The 16,080-nt window shown below is 30.7% G+C and overlaps 2 protein-coding genes across 2 annotated transcripts; both read left to right on the top strand.

The window, feature by feature from the left end:
• The first annotated feature begins 202 nt into the window (after positions 1-202).
• Positions 203-2,580, top strand: LOC136078462 (uncharacterized). Its single transcript, XM_065794233.1, has 5 exons — positions 203-894; positions 1,017-1,585; positions 1,715-1,913; positions 2,034-2,223; positions 2,314-2,580. Exons 1-5 carry the CDS (start codon positions 203-205, stop codon positions 2,578-2,580), a joined length of 1,917 nt encoding a protein of 638 aa, XP_065650305.1.
• A 9,957-nt stretch (positions 2,581-12,537) lies between these two features.
• Positions 12,538-15,826, top strand: LOC136077946 (uncharacterized). Its single transcript, XM_065792317.1, has 4 exons — positions 12,538-12,598; positions 12,741-12,931; positions 13,021-15,325; positions 15,437-15,826. Exon 3 carries the CDS (start codon positions 13,264-13,266, stop codon positions 14,941-14,943), a length of 1,680 nt encoding a protein of 559 aa, XP_065648389.1. The 5' UTR covers positions 12,538-12,598; positions 12,741-12,931; positions 13,021-13,263; the 3' UTR covers positions 14,944-15,325; positions 15,437-15,826.
• The last annotated feature ends 254 nt before the right edge of the window (positions 15,827-16,080 follow it).

Here is a 16,080-nt window from a genome sequence, read left to right as displayed (position 1 = left end):
AAATATTTTAAATGATTTTATAAAATATTAAATAGTATTAGTATTTCGTATACACGCGTCACGTGCATCGAAAATTCCTCCGTTTGATCGTACGTATGTTTTGTTAACACTATTGTAACTTGTAAATTTAAATTATAAAGGTTTTACTTTAGTGCGAGTAGTGCGTTTTATATATAGTTTAGTGTTCGATATTTATGTAAAAATGGATCAGAAACGACATATTAGTGGAGCCCAAGCGAGAAAGCGTGTAATTTTTAAAAAAGAAAAAGAAGTGATTTTACTTAGTAAAATACCTAGGTTAAATAATTTTTTCAAACAAATAAATAACATTACCCCTAGTTGTGTTGAAGATAATAAACTAGAATCTTCAAATGATATAACTATTACTAATAATTGTTCTACTACTTCTATTCAATGTACTGCGTCTTCTTCAGATCAATCAGTTGTTGATGTAAATGAGGAATCAGAAAAATCTGAGTTAAATGTCATTCCTAATCCTTTTACGCAGAATTATACAAATAATTTTAAAGATCCAGCAGATTGGACAAATAGTAATATATGTCGTAATTATATTGCAAAATTTGGATATGATCAGAACATTGATGCAGATTTTACCTCATCAAAACGATTTTATTCTGATTATGATCGTTATTGTAGTAAATCAATCTTTACGAAAAATCGAAAAAGCGGAGAAAATGTTTCACGGAAATGGCTTGTTTATTCAATTTCAAAATTTGTATTATTTTGTGCTCCATGCAAATTATTTGGATGCAGTACTCAACTGGGAGATGCTGGATTTAATGATCGGAAAAATGGACATTTACTTATTTCCAGGCACGAAAATTCTTTGGCACATAAAAATAATACATTAGTTTTATTACATTACAAAGTGATGTAGGTAGAATTGACACTCAATTGGCAACACAAGTGACTGATGAAATGAATTACTGGAAAGCTGTTCTTCATCGAATTGTTGAAGTAATTAAATTTCTCGGTGCATGAGGTTTATCATTCAGAGGTGATAATGAACAATTTAACAAAATTAACAATGGGAACTTTTTGGGAACGTTAGAGTTACTTGCTAAATTTGACCCTTTTATTGCTCAACATATAGAAAAATATGGGAATAGAGGGAAAGGAACTCCGTCTTATTTATCATCCACAGTCTATGAAGAAGTTTTACTTTTGATGAAGAATGATATAATTAAAATTATATTAAAAGAATTAAAAGCAGCCAAGTATTATTCTTTAATTGTTGATTCTACACCTGATATAGCAAACGTCGATCAACTTGTTATTGCATTAAGATATATTTTACCTAGCGGTGTACCTGCAGAAAGATTTTTAATATTCATTCCAAACAGTGATCATAAATCTGAAGAAATGAGCAATGTTGTAATGGATTTTCTTAATTCACACAATATACCAATTGAAAATTGTCGCGGCCAGAGCTACGACAATGCGAGAAATATGTCAGGTCAGTATTCTGGATTGCAGTCAAGAATTAAAAGTTTTAATTATTTTGCAGAGTATGTACCATGTTCTGCGCATTCTCTTAACTTGGTCGGAACGTGTGTAGCAGAAAGTTTTAATTCTGCTACTTCAATTTTTTTGCTTCTCCAGGAACTATACAATTTTTTTTCTAGTTCTACTGCACGTTGGGACATTTTAAAAACATATTTGAAGAAAAATCTTAGTGTAAAAAATTTATAAGTAACTCGCTGGAGTGCTCGTTTTGATGCTTGCCATGCTTTATTTAATTCTTATGCATTTATAATTGAAGCTTTGCATAGTATAGTTGATAATCAGAAAGAAAAAGCTGTATATAAAATAGAAGCTAATGGGTTGCTTGCAAGATTAAAAATTTTAGAAATTGGTTTAATGATATGCATATGGAATTCAATATTAAACAGGTATTTTTCACTCTATAAATTAATTATTTTTAAAAAATAAATTATGCTTTCATTTATTTTATTTTATTAGGGTCAGCTTAGTAGATAAATAAATTAATATAAAGTTTAATATGATTTTAGTTTTAATGCTACAAATAAAAAATTACAATCAACTGACATTGATCTTCATACAGTATTAGACCTATATAATGGCCTTGAAAATTACTTGGTACAGATCAGAGATGATTTTGATGTTTTTGAAAAAAAGGCTGTTGAAATTACTGATTGTTCGGAGTATTTCAAAAATTCCAAGAGAAAAAAAAAGAGAAAGGTATGTTTAACTTATTAATTTTAAAATACACATAAAATAGTTTGAAAAAAGTCATAAACATTAACAACATTAAAAACTATTTTTTTTAAGGCTATGGCTGATGAATCAAGATCTCAACCTCTCACAGAAATCACAGGGAAAATAGATTTTATTAGAAATGTATATTATGTGATCATTGATACTCTTAAATGTCAACTTAGTTCAAGAAGACAAGCTTATGAAAAAATATCAGATATTTATGGGTGTATACCCACATTGTATAAAACACTGAGTTCTATTGTTATAAGGAACACATGTGAAACTTTGGCAAAATATTTTATTGATGATGTTGAAAACTCAAGCTTACTTATAGATTAGTGTATTCTTTTTTCAAAATTAATTTCCACGGATAAAAATGTAAAATCTGTTCTCTCTATGTATAAGTACATCAAGAACAAAGAATTAGAGTGTATGTTTCCAAATTTAGAAGTAGTTATGCGTATGTACCTTAGTACAGCAGTTTCAAACAGCTCAGTCGAAAGAGCTTTTTCTGTACTTAAAAGAGTAAAATCCTACTTGAGGTCAACCATGAAGGAGGAAAGACTGAATGCATTAGCAATATTTAGCATTGAAGCAGAATTGGTTGAAAAATTAGATTTTAATGATACTATTAACACATTTGCCCATCAAAAAGCAAGAAAAAGAAAAGTATAAAATAATGGTTTGTTACTTTTTGTAATACGATTATTTAATATTTTTATATATCTAAAACATATTTTGTTTAATTTTAATTTTATGTTTTTATTTGTTTTCACATAGGTATTATATACATGTACATATTGATGTGGCTAATAAACCTAAAATAAAGTTTTATTATTTATTCAAGTATCGAGTAGAGAAATATGTAAAAAAAAAATTTTAATTGGGGGCACCAAATTTTTTACAGCCTATGGGCACTGTAGACCTTAATCCGGGCCTGCCTCTACAATTTTTGGATATCAAGGCCAAGATCATCAACTGCAGAAATTATTCTTTGCTCAATACTTAGACAAGTTATACCAGATTTACATTCAATAAACCATAGAAAGTCTTCACAAATAACATTATCACAGTCAATGTATCTTATAACTAGAGATAGCTGTTCAACATTAGAACAATCAGAGGCTCCATCACAAAAAATAACCTGACTTTATAATTTTCTTAATATGAACTTCTTCCATTGTTTTTCCACAGCATTCAATAAGCCCGTTTTGTGTGGTTTTATATATGTAGGTTGCATTTTTAGGAGAAGAACGAATATGGTGCTCAAGAACTTTATCACCTGTTTCAATACAAAAATTTAAAAGCTCTGCAAAGTTACCTATACCAATGTTGTCTTTAAATGTTTCTCCGATCTTTCGATAATACTTACTGTCATCACGATGACATCGAAAAGCAATATCGTTGCGGCCAAGAAATAGTTGTCTTTATAGTTGGATTTAATTTATTTCGATTACTTATAATAAGCTTTTTTCTAACATTATCGATGTCAACTTCAATCAGATTTTTTTTAATTAGATCTACATTGCAGCATGTTAAGACAACGCATTGACATTTGACGAAGTCGACAATTATTATTGTGATCCATATAAGCACGAGTTGCATTACCCCATGTTGTAAAAGGTTTTCGAATCAAGTTGATTATTGAGGTAATGTTAGGAAAACTGCTACCCAACAGTGTACATGGAAGGCAGTATGCTCCATCTTCAATCTACCTAAGCTAACTAAGCTACTTAAGCTAACCAGGAATATTCAAGAAGCCATTTATGTAAAAATGATCGTTTCTTTTTTTCACCAGAAACAGGAAAAACAAATGACAAGTTAGGAATAAATATTTTATTAACTAGATCTAATAACATTGAATCATCTTTGCCCGCAGATAAATGTCTACCGCACACATAGTAGGTAGAAACATCATAAAAAGGGAGGCTTGAAGACTGATCAAGATGTGCAAAGAATACAATTAAGTAAGATTTGATTAGGAGTAATATCAATATTTACATAATTTTAGTTTTGTTTTCTATGCAAAACTTTATGTGAGATTGAACTAATGATTTTTTTTTGAAAATAGATTTTTAGGAGGTTGGCAAGATAAATTAAAAACCTTAGCGGTAACAGAAGAATGCGATAGAACACTTGACAAAACTGAACACGATGCTCTTTTTAAATCACTTTTGACAAATTTCTTTGAGCATAAAACTCCTCTTTTCACAATAGAGACAAAATGATTTGATGACCACTATCTTTATCATTGGAAATAGAGCGACAATCTGTGTTACACTATAAAATACTCTGAATTTCTTTATTTGTTTTATGATTTTTTAAAATTGTTTATTTGTTATATTTTTCAAGTCCAAATTCAGGATAAATAGATGAATTTATTTATTTAACATTGTAGATAATGCAATTAAACAAAGAAAAGAAACAAATTTATTGTTTCTGCAATTGTTATAGGCTTCTCTTTTTATAAGTTCAGAAATGTTTATATCGTTTGATTCTGTAAAAGAATCAAAAGACTCAAATGAAACACATGCCATGAAAACACTAGAGAGTGAAGAAAATCTTTTAGATTCCACTTGATTTAAAATTATTGGGTTTCTTGAATAAAAGATTTCTTAAACAACTCAACAGAGTAGTAAAGATAATAATAACATTAATAGTAAAGATAAAACAGTCGAGTTACGGTTTAGATAACAGTTACGGTTTTCAAAATTGTATACTTTTTGTTCGACTTTGAAAGCCGTCAGTAAGCTGAAGTTACTTAAATTAAACGAAGTTGAAATCCGTAAACTTCAAAACAAAGTTAATAAAACAGTTATGAAAGGCGTAAAAAAGATGTAGCTTTAACTTTTAATCGACTTTGAAAACCTTTAAAAGTTGTTAAAACTTAATTAAAACAATGTTGAAAGCCGCAAAAAGTTGAAAAAACCTTATAACTTTGTGAATGTTATTTAACACAATTTAAACGTTGTAAAATATCAAACAAATATAAAGACTAATCGCTCGCTGGTTTGGCAGTACTTCCTAAAGAAATACAGGGTATATTAGGCCTAAGGTGTGTGCAATATCTGCAAGAAGGACCAACCATTTGGATGAGTACATTGAAATGTGCCAGAATCAAAAGATACGAGATGAGGCAAAAGCTGCCAAGAAGTACAGAGTTGAAGAGACAGAAGATGAATTAGAAACAGTTGGCACTGGTAACTTGTTAAATAATGGATGTTACGATGCGATGAAGCGAAGTTATACGACTTTATGTCAAGTTTTTTTTATTGATGTACACAACGGTATCCGAAGTTAATTCAATGTTAACAAACGTACAATTTTTTTTAGGTCACAGGAAAAGAAAAAGAGTTCTAAAAGCCAGAAAGATTCTGCGCTATCCAAAACAGAGCACCACTTAACTTCGTGGTGAAATGGAGCTCATGATTTACCTTGCAACTGACAATCAGCCTTTCTCCATGTGTGACTCTATCCCGTTCCAAAGACTGATTGCCCACTTTGACTCGAGGTTTAAGGTTTCAAAGATAAAAGCTGCACTGAGGAAGTCAGAGACTATTGCTGATCTTGAAAGTGGTTCAATCACGTGCATTGTCCACAAACTTAACCTTGGCCCTGAAAAGGACTATCAGCAAACAGTCTGATATCAAGGCTGCTATCAATACATGCAGGATAATCTCCGCCCAAGTCCATCACTCTCCTCTTCCTGAAGGGGTGTTGATAAAGAAGTGCCTCGAGATGAATGGTAATATTTTTAACTTTTTAAGTAGATACGAGTACGAAGTTTCACAACTTAATTTTTTTAAATTTTAAACAAAGTTTTCTAAGAGTTTATGATTTCACGCAAAGTTTTTTGCGAATTTTTATTTTAGTTTTTGTTTCAGTACCCTACAGAAAGATTACAGCTCCTTGTGCTACCAGATGGAACTCTGTCCATATGATGCTACTAGACATCGACCATCTCCGAAGAATGCTGTGTGCTTTCCGGGCTGACAAAAAGGAATGAACCACACTCATTCTTACATTCTGTAGGCTGTCTGCTACACCTCTTCTTAAAAGGCCAACAACTGCACGCTTTTGATGTAAGGATAAGATTTTTGACAAGTTGAAAGTCAGTTATCTTACAACAGCAGACTGGATGTCAAACCAGCTAGGTACAATTAATGTCTCAGATGAGATCACCCATGAGCTTCTTGAAGATGATGGTGAGACTAAATTCTGAAGGCAGCAGCAAAGGTAATAGGTATTAAGTATTTCATAAAATAAATTTCTTTAAAACTAGTTACAAATACTTCTATTAATCTTAATGCAATTAAACAAACAAATTCAAAAAAATTTTAATTTGAGGATACGATTTCATACGGGGGAGAGGGGGAGCGGTTCAAAGTAAAACGGTATTTTTAAAAATTACTTGAATTTGAACAATTTTAGATAAAAGTAAGCAAAGTTATACTAAGTTTCCTAAACGTTTAACTTCCTTCCTTCCTTTTAGACTGTGTCCAGTTAATTCAGGCTGACAAATGCTGAGAGTCCTCCGATTACCGTTGAGTGGGCAAACTTCAGAGAAACAACTGTGATAGATTTGAAGGTTGATGTCCTTGACTGGTGGAGGACAAATCGCAGGGAGATGCCCATCTTGACAGGGCTAGCAAGGGAATATTATTGTCTGCAGCCTCAAGTGCCTCAAGTGAGCGAGCCTTTAGTGAAGCTGGAAAGGTGTCCACCTAAAGAGGTGCAGGTTGTCTCCAAAAACCACTGAGTCTTCATCAACGAGAACTTCGATCTGTTAAACTCCTTTGTACCAGTTTGGGAAAACCACTCCATGGAAGAGCAAACAGCAGCTAGACCTGCTCCAGAGAGAGATCAAAATGATGATGATAACTCAGACTAGGATAATAATGATGATACCATCACATTAAAAATAGTCAAAGAATTTCATGTGTTTTATCTGATGAATTTATAAATAAAGCAGCAGAGTTGTAAAGACAGTTACCATTTTACATTGACCTGTAAATTCATGACGTATATAAACTAAATATAGTGCGGCCGTGGCGCAGTGGTTAGAGCGCTTGCTTTATAAGCAGGAGATCCAGGTTCGAAACGAGCTCTGGACAAGATTTCGCTTCACGGTAAGGAAGGAGGCGTGAACTTCCTGGTTAAATGCACTTCCGCGGTGCTCTGTGACAAGACCGTTAGGACTTCTTGGGGCACCTAAAATAAAAATTAAAAAAAAAAATATATATATATAACTAAAAAAACCATATTTAACATTAGATTGCTTGTTTTATAAACAAAATAAAACATAAAAAAAAACGTGTTTAAACGTGTGTAAAAACAATATAGTCTTCATTTTCTTTTTGCATTGGAATAAAAGGTTCCATTTCAAGAAAAGAAAGAAGATCTTTGTTTACAACAAGAAACTTTGAGTTTAATTCTTTGAAATTATTACGAAGCTTTGCTTTGTAAGTCGTCATATTAGACAATGCTTGGCTTTAATGGTATTGGATAGCAACAAATCCATAATTGCAAACAGAAATAAAATTTGTAAAAAAAATTACTTTAGGCTAATTTTTGATACACTTCAATTTATTGGAATACTTAAGGCTTTATTCGAATAATTAAGGCGTTATTAGAATAATTCATTTTTATATATAAACGGAACCGAGAGAACTTCTTTGATCAAACGTTCCTGAAACTTTTTTTGTTGTCTACCGGATATTCGGGTCAAATGAATCCTGAAACAATAGGGATTTTTTTGGCCAGAAGTAATTACAATGTATTTATTTTGGTTGGCCTTAATTAATTGCGGCAACTAATATAAATACATTACAATAATGATTGATTAAAAGCGTTCTTTCGGTTCCGTTTACTTTTAAAAAAAATCCTAGGCCCTATCCTATAAATCGAATTTACATTTCAAATTTTTACAATGTAGCTACATTGTAGACATTGTAAAATTACATAGTCCTATAAAAAGTTTACGGCGACTTTTGTGTACAATTTTACAATAATGTAAAATACAATTTTACACTGCCCGAGAGGTGTGTAAAATTGTAATTTATACTGAATTTTATCAAGTTAAAAATGTAAAAAGTATGTCAAAGATATTGAAAATAGGTAAAGTACTGAAAATAAATAATATTTTTTATTTGGTTTAATTGTTGCGAACTTTGGAAATCTATAAAGCTATTTTAAAAACAAAAGATTTATTTTAAACTGCAAACAACATTGAACATGTTGCTAAGTCTCTTAGTGAGAGAGTTGCTAAGAATACATATACGCATTCTTTTTTAAATTTGAAACATCTTAGAGATTCTTTAATATGCAGAATTTCGAGTCCTTTGTTACATAAATGTTGTTAATAGAAATACTTAAGAGAGATGCTTAGATAAACAGTAACACATTTTGTAATTATTTGTTTTCTTGTTAGAGTTACTTCAAAGTAATACAAATTATAATAAAAAATTAAATATTTTGTATTGTGTAAGGTTATTAAACTCTGCTTTTGGTTTTTCAGAATTGTATTAAAAATTATTCAAAGTTGCCAAGAATATATACCACAAGGAAGTAATGCTATAATTAAACCCAAGATGTTTTTTTTTTAATTTAAAAGTAAATTTATCAGTAATTTACAATCAAAAATGACACTACAAAACAAATTTTTGTTGTTAAAATACGCTTATATATATTTTTATTAGCCCTGTAAAATTAACAGTTCTAAGCCAGAGTCAGATCTTGAAGATCTCTTAGATTTTCAAAAAAAGATTTACTGACAGACCACCTCGACAGGTAAAAATCAACAGTATTTTCTTAACAGCATGTTTTTAGATTTCAGATTGTTAATTACAAAGTTCAACTCTTTGGTAAAAATGCAATGATATAATATATATATATATATATATATATATATATATATATATATATATATATATATATATATATATATATATATATATATATATATATATATATATATATATATATATATATATATATAAATATATATTAAAACAAAAAATAGTTTCAAGAACGCAAGTTTCAAGAGAATATCTCTGATTCTATCTTTCGTGAGAGGTACCGAGTCCCTGTTTTAGTTTTTAGATAACCTTGAAAAAATGCTAAAAGGTGACCTGCATCATCCGACTCAGAAAAAGAAAAAGTTATCAAATTAAAACATTTCTACAGTTTTTAGGTATTTTTTATTGTTTTTTAATGATGACTTAACTTTACCGTTTTAAATTTTTTTACTGAATAAGTAAGTTTCAAGGTTATATAAATTAAGTTTATATATATTATATATTATAAAATAAGTTTCGTGCTTATGTAAATTTAATTTATTATTTCTGAAAAGGCAGCAAACATTCCAACGATTTTAATTTTAATTTTTAGTTTCTGTAAAACTTGTGTTTTACACCGGTGGGATTTGTGTGTTTGGAAATATTCCTGATTTGTATAATTCAAATATACTCTTTCCCCAATAGTATTTAAAATAGTTTAAAAATTGAATTCCTGAATTTCAGAAATTGCATCATTCTATCATGTTGAGCGAGATTGCCATGTGTTGGAAAAAACACTGGCCGTCGAGTAGTTCATGCAGTCCTGGACAGTTTGTTTTGTCGACGAGAGGAAGTTGTTTATTAGCCTAATCCTGTTGACAGCCTACCCAGTAAGTTCTACACTGTGGCACAGATTCCAAGTGTGTATGGTTGCATTGACAGTAGTCACATACCAATCATCCCTCCATCGAAAGATAAAGATGCATCCTTTAATCGCCACCAGTTCCATTCCTTGAATGTTCTTTGCGTTTGTGGCCCGGATTTGTTTATCTATTACGTTTACAATAAAGGCCCTGAGAGATGGCATGATTCTAGGGCATGTTTTAATTTTACTGAATTTGTAGTAAATGAATTTGAGCTAATTCATCAATTATCTAAATAACAATATTTTAAAAAATAAACCTCTAAGTAAACAACTAGTGTAGCATATAAAGACTTGTTTCTTATATAAATCTGGTCTGACAAAATATTAAAAAATATTTTGTTTTAAAAAATGTTAAAACTTAAGAAACAAATGTATACTCTACAAATATATTATATAATTTGCACTCCCTACTCACCTTTAGACTATTAAGTACAATAATAACTAGCTAGTCTGAAAAATTTAGATTGCTTTTCCAAACATTTTAGTTGTTGCGTGAATCAACACTTTGGGACGCTTTTGAAGTTCGAGGTGAGCAAATTTTTCTAGGAGCAGTTATCTTAGGTGCCAAGGCTATCCCCATAATAATTGGCTTATCACACCTTACAGTAACAACCAAACAGCTTTAAGCGTCAATGATGCACGAAATTTTGAAACACAGTTTTTACTCTCTACAAATTCCAGTTCGATTTCGCAAAGAGGAAAATGCGGCAAAACTAATCGTATGTGCTTGTATGATTCATAACATGTGCATTAAAGTGGGAGAGAAGGGAGAAAATCTTCCAGTAATATCTTCCATAGTCTTTTCCTTTCAAGTTATTTATCATTATCCAAAAAGATGTTAGTTGATGATGATGTCGATCGTTTTGTAGAAAATTTTACCAATAGGTGTAACAAAAAATGAAGACTTTAATGTTTCATAGCGTTTAAAATTTCAAATGAATTCATTTTTGCTTGCTTTTGACAGTATCAATTACTGTTAAGTATTTTAAAAATCACAAAGTTTCACTAATATTTAGTGACCACCTGACAAAAACTAGCTAAACTATTATTTGGCTAGGCACATAGAAATAAAGAGTAATTCATAGTTATGATAGAATTTAACAATTCTTATAAAATAAACTTCTTACAGAACGTTTAATAGAGCGTGTCGAGATAACTGGTATATTCTGGGAAATTGATCTTGCAGCAAAAGACTTAAGAACTGTTTCGACAGACATTTTAGTGACGGATCTAGGTTAGGGACTTGATTAAATGGAAAAACGATTTCAGAGTTCGCTGTATTTTATTTTTACACAGATTGCAATTATCAACCACAGCACATCTACTACATAATTTAAACATCAATGTAATTTTTATTTAAGATATTTTTATCAATAACAGTTTTAATTAATTAAAATAAGGTTTTTAAATTCTCTAATAAACTTATGCGAAAATTAATTTTCTAATAGCAATGCAAACTAACCGAGTCTGAGTAGTTATTGTATAGAAAACAATATCTCCTTTTTATAGAACTACAAGATTGATAAATTATACTTTTGTTTTTTTAGAATTATTTTTAAAATCATTCAACAAGGAAGAATTTATGCAACAAGGAAGTCAAGCCATAATTAAAACCAAGATATATTTTAAAATTTAAAAGTAATAACTATAATGAAAAATGACACAACAAAGCAAATTACTTAGTAGCTATGCTTTTTCTTAACGGGTCTGAGAGTAAGTAAAATTAATGTTCCAAACATACAGAAACCCGAAGAATCAGAACGGCATACCATTCATTCCATTTTTTTTTTTTTTTTTTTTTTTTGTTATTCGCCTCCTCAAGGCCTAGAAGGCCACTACAGATGAGGAGGCTACTTAATAGTGGTTATAACCCTCTCTCAACTCTATAACTCCGAAACACGAACAAGGCCGCTGCGCGGATGAATAAGTTGAGCGCGGTACTTCCAGGGACGTGGTGGGGATCGAACTCGGAACCTCTCGCTTATGAGGCGAGCGCTTTACCACTACACCACTACCGCATTTACTAACTTTAATTATGTTCCGGTAGCCCCTGACGCTGCCATTGTAGGTTTTTATCTTATTTATCTGTAGGGTAAATAAAATTATAGTTTTTAAATTATTTAAGAATTTAAAAAATAAATTTGTAGAAAAAACCAAAACATTTAAATGTTTTTATTATTAAACAAATCATGTAAATTTATTTGAAAAATTAGTTATGAAAATAGGTCATTAATTTTTTAGAAGTTTCCTTTTTCAATTTATAAGTGTCATTAAAGCGATACACAGTAGGGTGTCCCAAAAATATATTATAAATCGAATTTTAATGTGCGGTATACTACATTTAGCATAGCATTTATCCATAAAGAAAAACAAAAAAAAAAAAAATTAAGTTTTTAGCTCAAGCGGAAGGTTATTTAGGTGAGTTCACTTTTATATAATAATTTATAATAAATAAATTTTGATTTAAAATTGATTTTTATCCGAGTCAATTTTTATTTGTTTCGACAAAAGCATGACCAACGATAAAAATAAATGATGCGTGTTTTATAAACAATAAAAACTAATGATGCGTAAATTTAACTCAAGCCAATATATATTTAAAGTTGAAATCAAGTTAAAAAGTTGTTTTCAACCGAGAAATTCGTCTAAAACACAGGTTTGAACTTGTTTATAAAACTTATTTACCAGTTTCACTATTTTTTCATTATTTTTTGTATATATTATAGAATATACTATAATCTATAGTTGTATACTACAAATGCGTCTAATGAGGATTTTTTAAATAAAATAATTTTTAGAAAATGTCTCTAAACATATATTATCACGTTAATTCACTGAGAACAGATATTGATGATGCATCAAAAGCTATAAGAAAGGGGAGACAATTTTATTTGCTAGGGTTTCCTTTAGAAAGTTTTGCCCCTAATAGACTTCCAACAAATGGAGAAATGCTCAGGTATTACTGGCTTAATCTCGAAAAAAGCATAAGGTAAATCTGAAAGTAATTAACAAAAGCATTACATTTTTTACACGTTTAATGTTAACTTTTTAATGTTTTTTTTTTTTTAAACTTTTTAGCACCACACAGATCAACATCAAAATTGGTTGTCCAGTTGCTTCCGGGAAGACGTATTTAAGATACTCCAGGTTTACTGATGGAGTGTGCAGAGAGAATACTAAGCAGATAGTTACTGTTGTCTGTATTCTGAGAGCTTGTCAATTTATGGAAGCAGGCTGGGTTTAATGATATTTTCATTGTGACGGAGCAAACTATCAAGACCAGAATCACCAAAAAAGTCAAGGAATACCACACTTTAACAAATGCTAAAAACACTCGAACTACCAGAGGGTAGCTACAAAAAGAAGGTGAACACTTTTTTGAAAAAGAGCAGAGCTCTCTTCTCTATTAATGAAACAAACATATTTGATTTAATAAAAAGTGATAAAAATAGGGATGATGAGGCTAAGAAGGAAGACATAAAATTCTTGAGGCTTTGTCTGAGAGGGGATATGGTCATATTCGGGAACATGGACAATAAATTTTGTGAAAATGCTCACAGGACACAAGAAAAAATAGTTAAGATGTCTGAAAAAATCCAAAGACATAGAGATAAAAATAAGAAAAAGGAGATCAGCTATTTGGAAAGTGACTTTTCAAGCACAGATAGTGACAATCAAACTGAGTGCGACGAACTATATTTACCTCCAGCTAAAGTCCAGAAAAAACAGAAAAGGTTTCAGAGTGACATCAAAGTTTGCCTTCAGTTAAGTATGGAAAATATTCTTAACAATTGGATTCCAATTATGACCAGATTTGGAATTGGAGTCAGGCCGGGTATGTGTTTTTTGTCTTCTCTTTACAAGGCTGGTGGATTTAATATTGATAATATCTCGATATCAAGATCAACTCTAAACAGGAAAACTCATAATGTTGTGGAGTCTGAGGCACAGATAATTAGAGAGGAAAGCATTGATAAAATAAGAGGTTTAAAAGTTGTGGTACATTTCGATACCAAGATTTTGAAAAGATACGATTGGGAAAAAGGAATTTCTAAATATGAGGATAGAATTGCTATCAGCGCATCTTCACCAGAGTCTGGTCCACTAGACTTTCTTCCTGGCATCTTAAAAATCGAAAGCTCCAAGGGAAGTGATCAAGCCATTGCAATTCAAACAATGCTTGAATACTATGAAATGTCGGATCAGATTATTGGATTGTGTTCTGACACAACATCCAGTAACACTGGTAAAAATAAAGGTGCTGTAAGTATTATTATTTCCTATGCCCTTAAAAGACCGGTTCTCTGGTTAATGTGCAGACATCACATTTATGAAAGACACGTGGCTCATGTGATGAAAGAAATATTTGGTCCTACAAGTAGTCGCAGCAAAAAACTTTATGTAATTCTCCAAAAACTATGGCCGCAGATTTACGAAGATGTAAACAAACTTGAGAGAATTGTAAAGTTTGACTTGTCTCAAGATGCTTTCAGGCCCGGCTCATTACTGTTCAAACTTGCCTTGGATACTAAAGAGTTTTGTATTACAGCTCTTCATAAGAATACTTTTCAGAGAGGAGATTACAAGTATCTTTGTGAGCTTATGGCATTTTTTCTAGGAGCTGAGTTATCGAATCTTTCATTTAAACAGCCTGGAGCTCATCATGAAGCAAGGTTTATGGCTGACTGTATATATTTACTGGTTATTCAGATAACTCAAAAGTACCACCCTGCTGATTCCGAAACAGTTGGAAAAAATACAATAAATCATCTGAAAGTCGCAACCAACTACATAGTATTTTTTCATGGGCTCTTCTTTATAAAAAGCCCTAATGCTTCTCAAGCATCTTCAAATGATTTAATGGCGTTCGATATTGCTTTTCAGTTACAAACAGTAGACGAGTTTAAAAAATTGGCAGCAATAGGAAAGGTTCTTTACCAAAGTCTTAAGCGTCACACTTGGTATCTGTCTCCGCAACAAGTCAATTTTTGCTCTTGCTGATAAGGATCTGAAAACCGAAGTAAAGACCAACATGTTAAACAAACTGCTTTCTTATGATATCCCGGAATTAAAAGGTCTGATTAAAAAGAGACCTGAAACTAAGGTTGAAATTATTCCTACATCGAAATTAGAAGACTTTTTCAACGAGCAGTCCTACCTTTTGTTCTTGCTATTGGAGATCTCCAAGAAGGAAATTCTGCTATGGAAAGAAAAAGGTATCGATGCATGTGAAAATGAGGAAGTTTCCCAGTCTTTTACTTACTTTTCAAAGTGTGTAAGAGCACTTGCAGTTGTAAATGACCGTGCAGAACGCCACATTAAGTTAATTCAAGATTTCATAGAGAGAGCACACAATGAAGACAGGCTTAAGGATACTCTCCAGGTATTTTCTTCAATAATACGAAATATAAATGTGATTTTTAGTTGTTATTAATAATAATGGTTGTTAATGTATATGTAGTACTTTTTATAAATTTATGTATTTGTAATTTAGGTAGTTCAGAAGAGCCGTAAAAAGGTTTCAAAGAACGCTACAAAGAAAGATTTAAAAATTATTTCTATTAATAATATTGGTTTATGTTATTTTACATTATGTTATATTATTTTTTGATGTTTGAAAAAAGTGATTTTTTGATGTTGAAAAGGTCAAACTTTTATATCTCATAGTTTTCGAACGTTAAAAGATTTTTGTGTCAATTTTAAATTTTACCGTCGAATATAGATTTAATTGAGAATAGTAAAAAAAATTACGTATCACCTTGTTGCTCTTACGTTTAGGGCAGTTTTAGCTAAAACTTTAGGGCTTCTTGTTCCCAGGATCCAATCATTGTAATTTTTTGCAAAGCATCTTTATTTAACATAAATATAAACATATATGTTTGGAGTTTGTTTTATGTCTGAAAATTAAATTCAAACGTTAAAAAATGCTGTATCTGCGCCTGCGCCTGCATTCTAAATATTATTTGCTGTTCAATTTGTTGCCTTTAAAACAAATTTCTCCTTAAAATTGATGATTTATTTTGTAAAAAAATTTACTTAAAAAGTTTACGACAAGCATATTTGTTTGTTTAACACGCAGCATTTTTTTGTTTGCTTAGGTAACAATTGTAATCGGAATAATATGAACAAAGTTATTAG

The sequence above is a fragment of the Hydra vulgaris genome, chromosome 03 (genome assembly GCF_038396675.1).
Source record: "Hydra vulgaris chromosome 03, alternate assembly HydraT2T_AEP".
NCBI lineage: Eukaryota > Metazoa > Cnidaria > Hydrozoa > Anthoathecata > Hydridae > Hydra > Hydra vulgaris.
The sequence above is the reverse complement of the archived record's forward strand: the minus strand, read 5'-3'. Positions and strand labels throughout refer to the sequence as shown.

Excerpts from the sequence above, each read along its gene's own strand:
- LOC136078462 (XM_065794233.1), top strand. The coding sequence starts at position 203 with ATGGATCAGAAACGACATATTAGTGGAGCCCAAGCGAGAAAGCGTGTA. Across the intron at positions 895-1,016 it reads TTATTACATTACAAAGTGAT|AGGTGATAATGAACAATTTA; the intron begins GTAGGTAGAATT and ends TTTATCATTCAG. Across the intron at positions 1,586-1,714 it reads CGGAACGTGTGTAGCAGAAA|TAACTCGCTGGAGTGCTCGT; the intron begins GTTTTAATTCTG and ends AAAATTTATAAG.
- LOC136077946 (XM_065792317.1), top strand. The coding sequence starts at position 13,264 with ATGCTAAAAACACTCGAACTACCAGAGGGTAGCTACAAAAAGAAGGTG.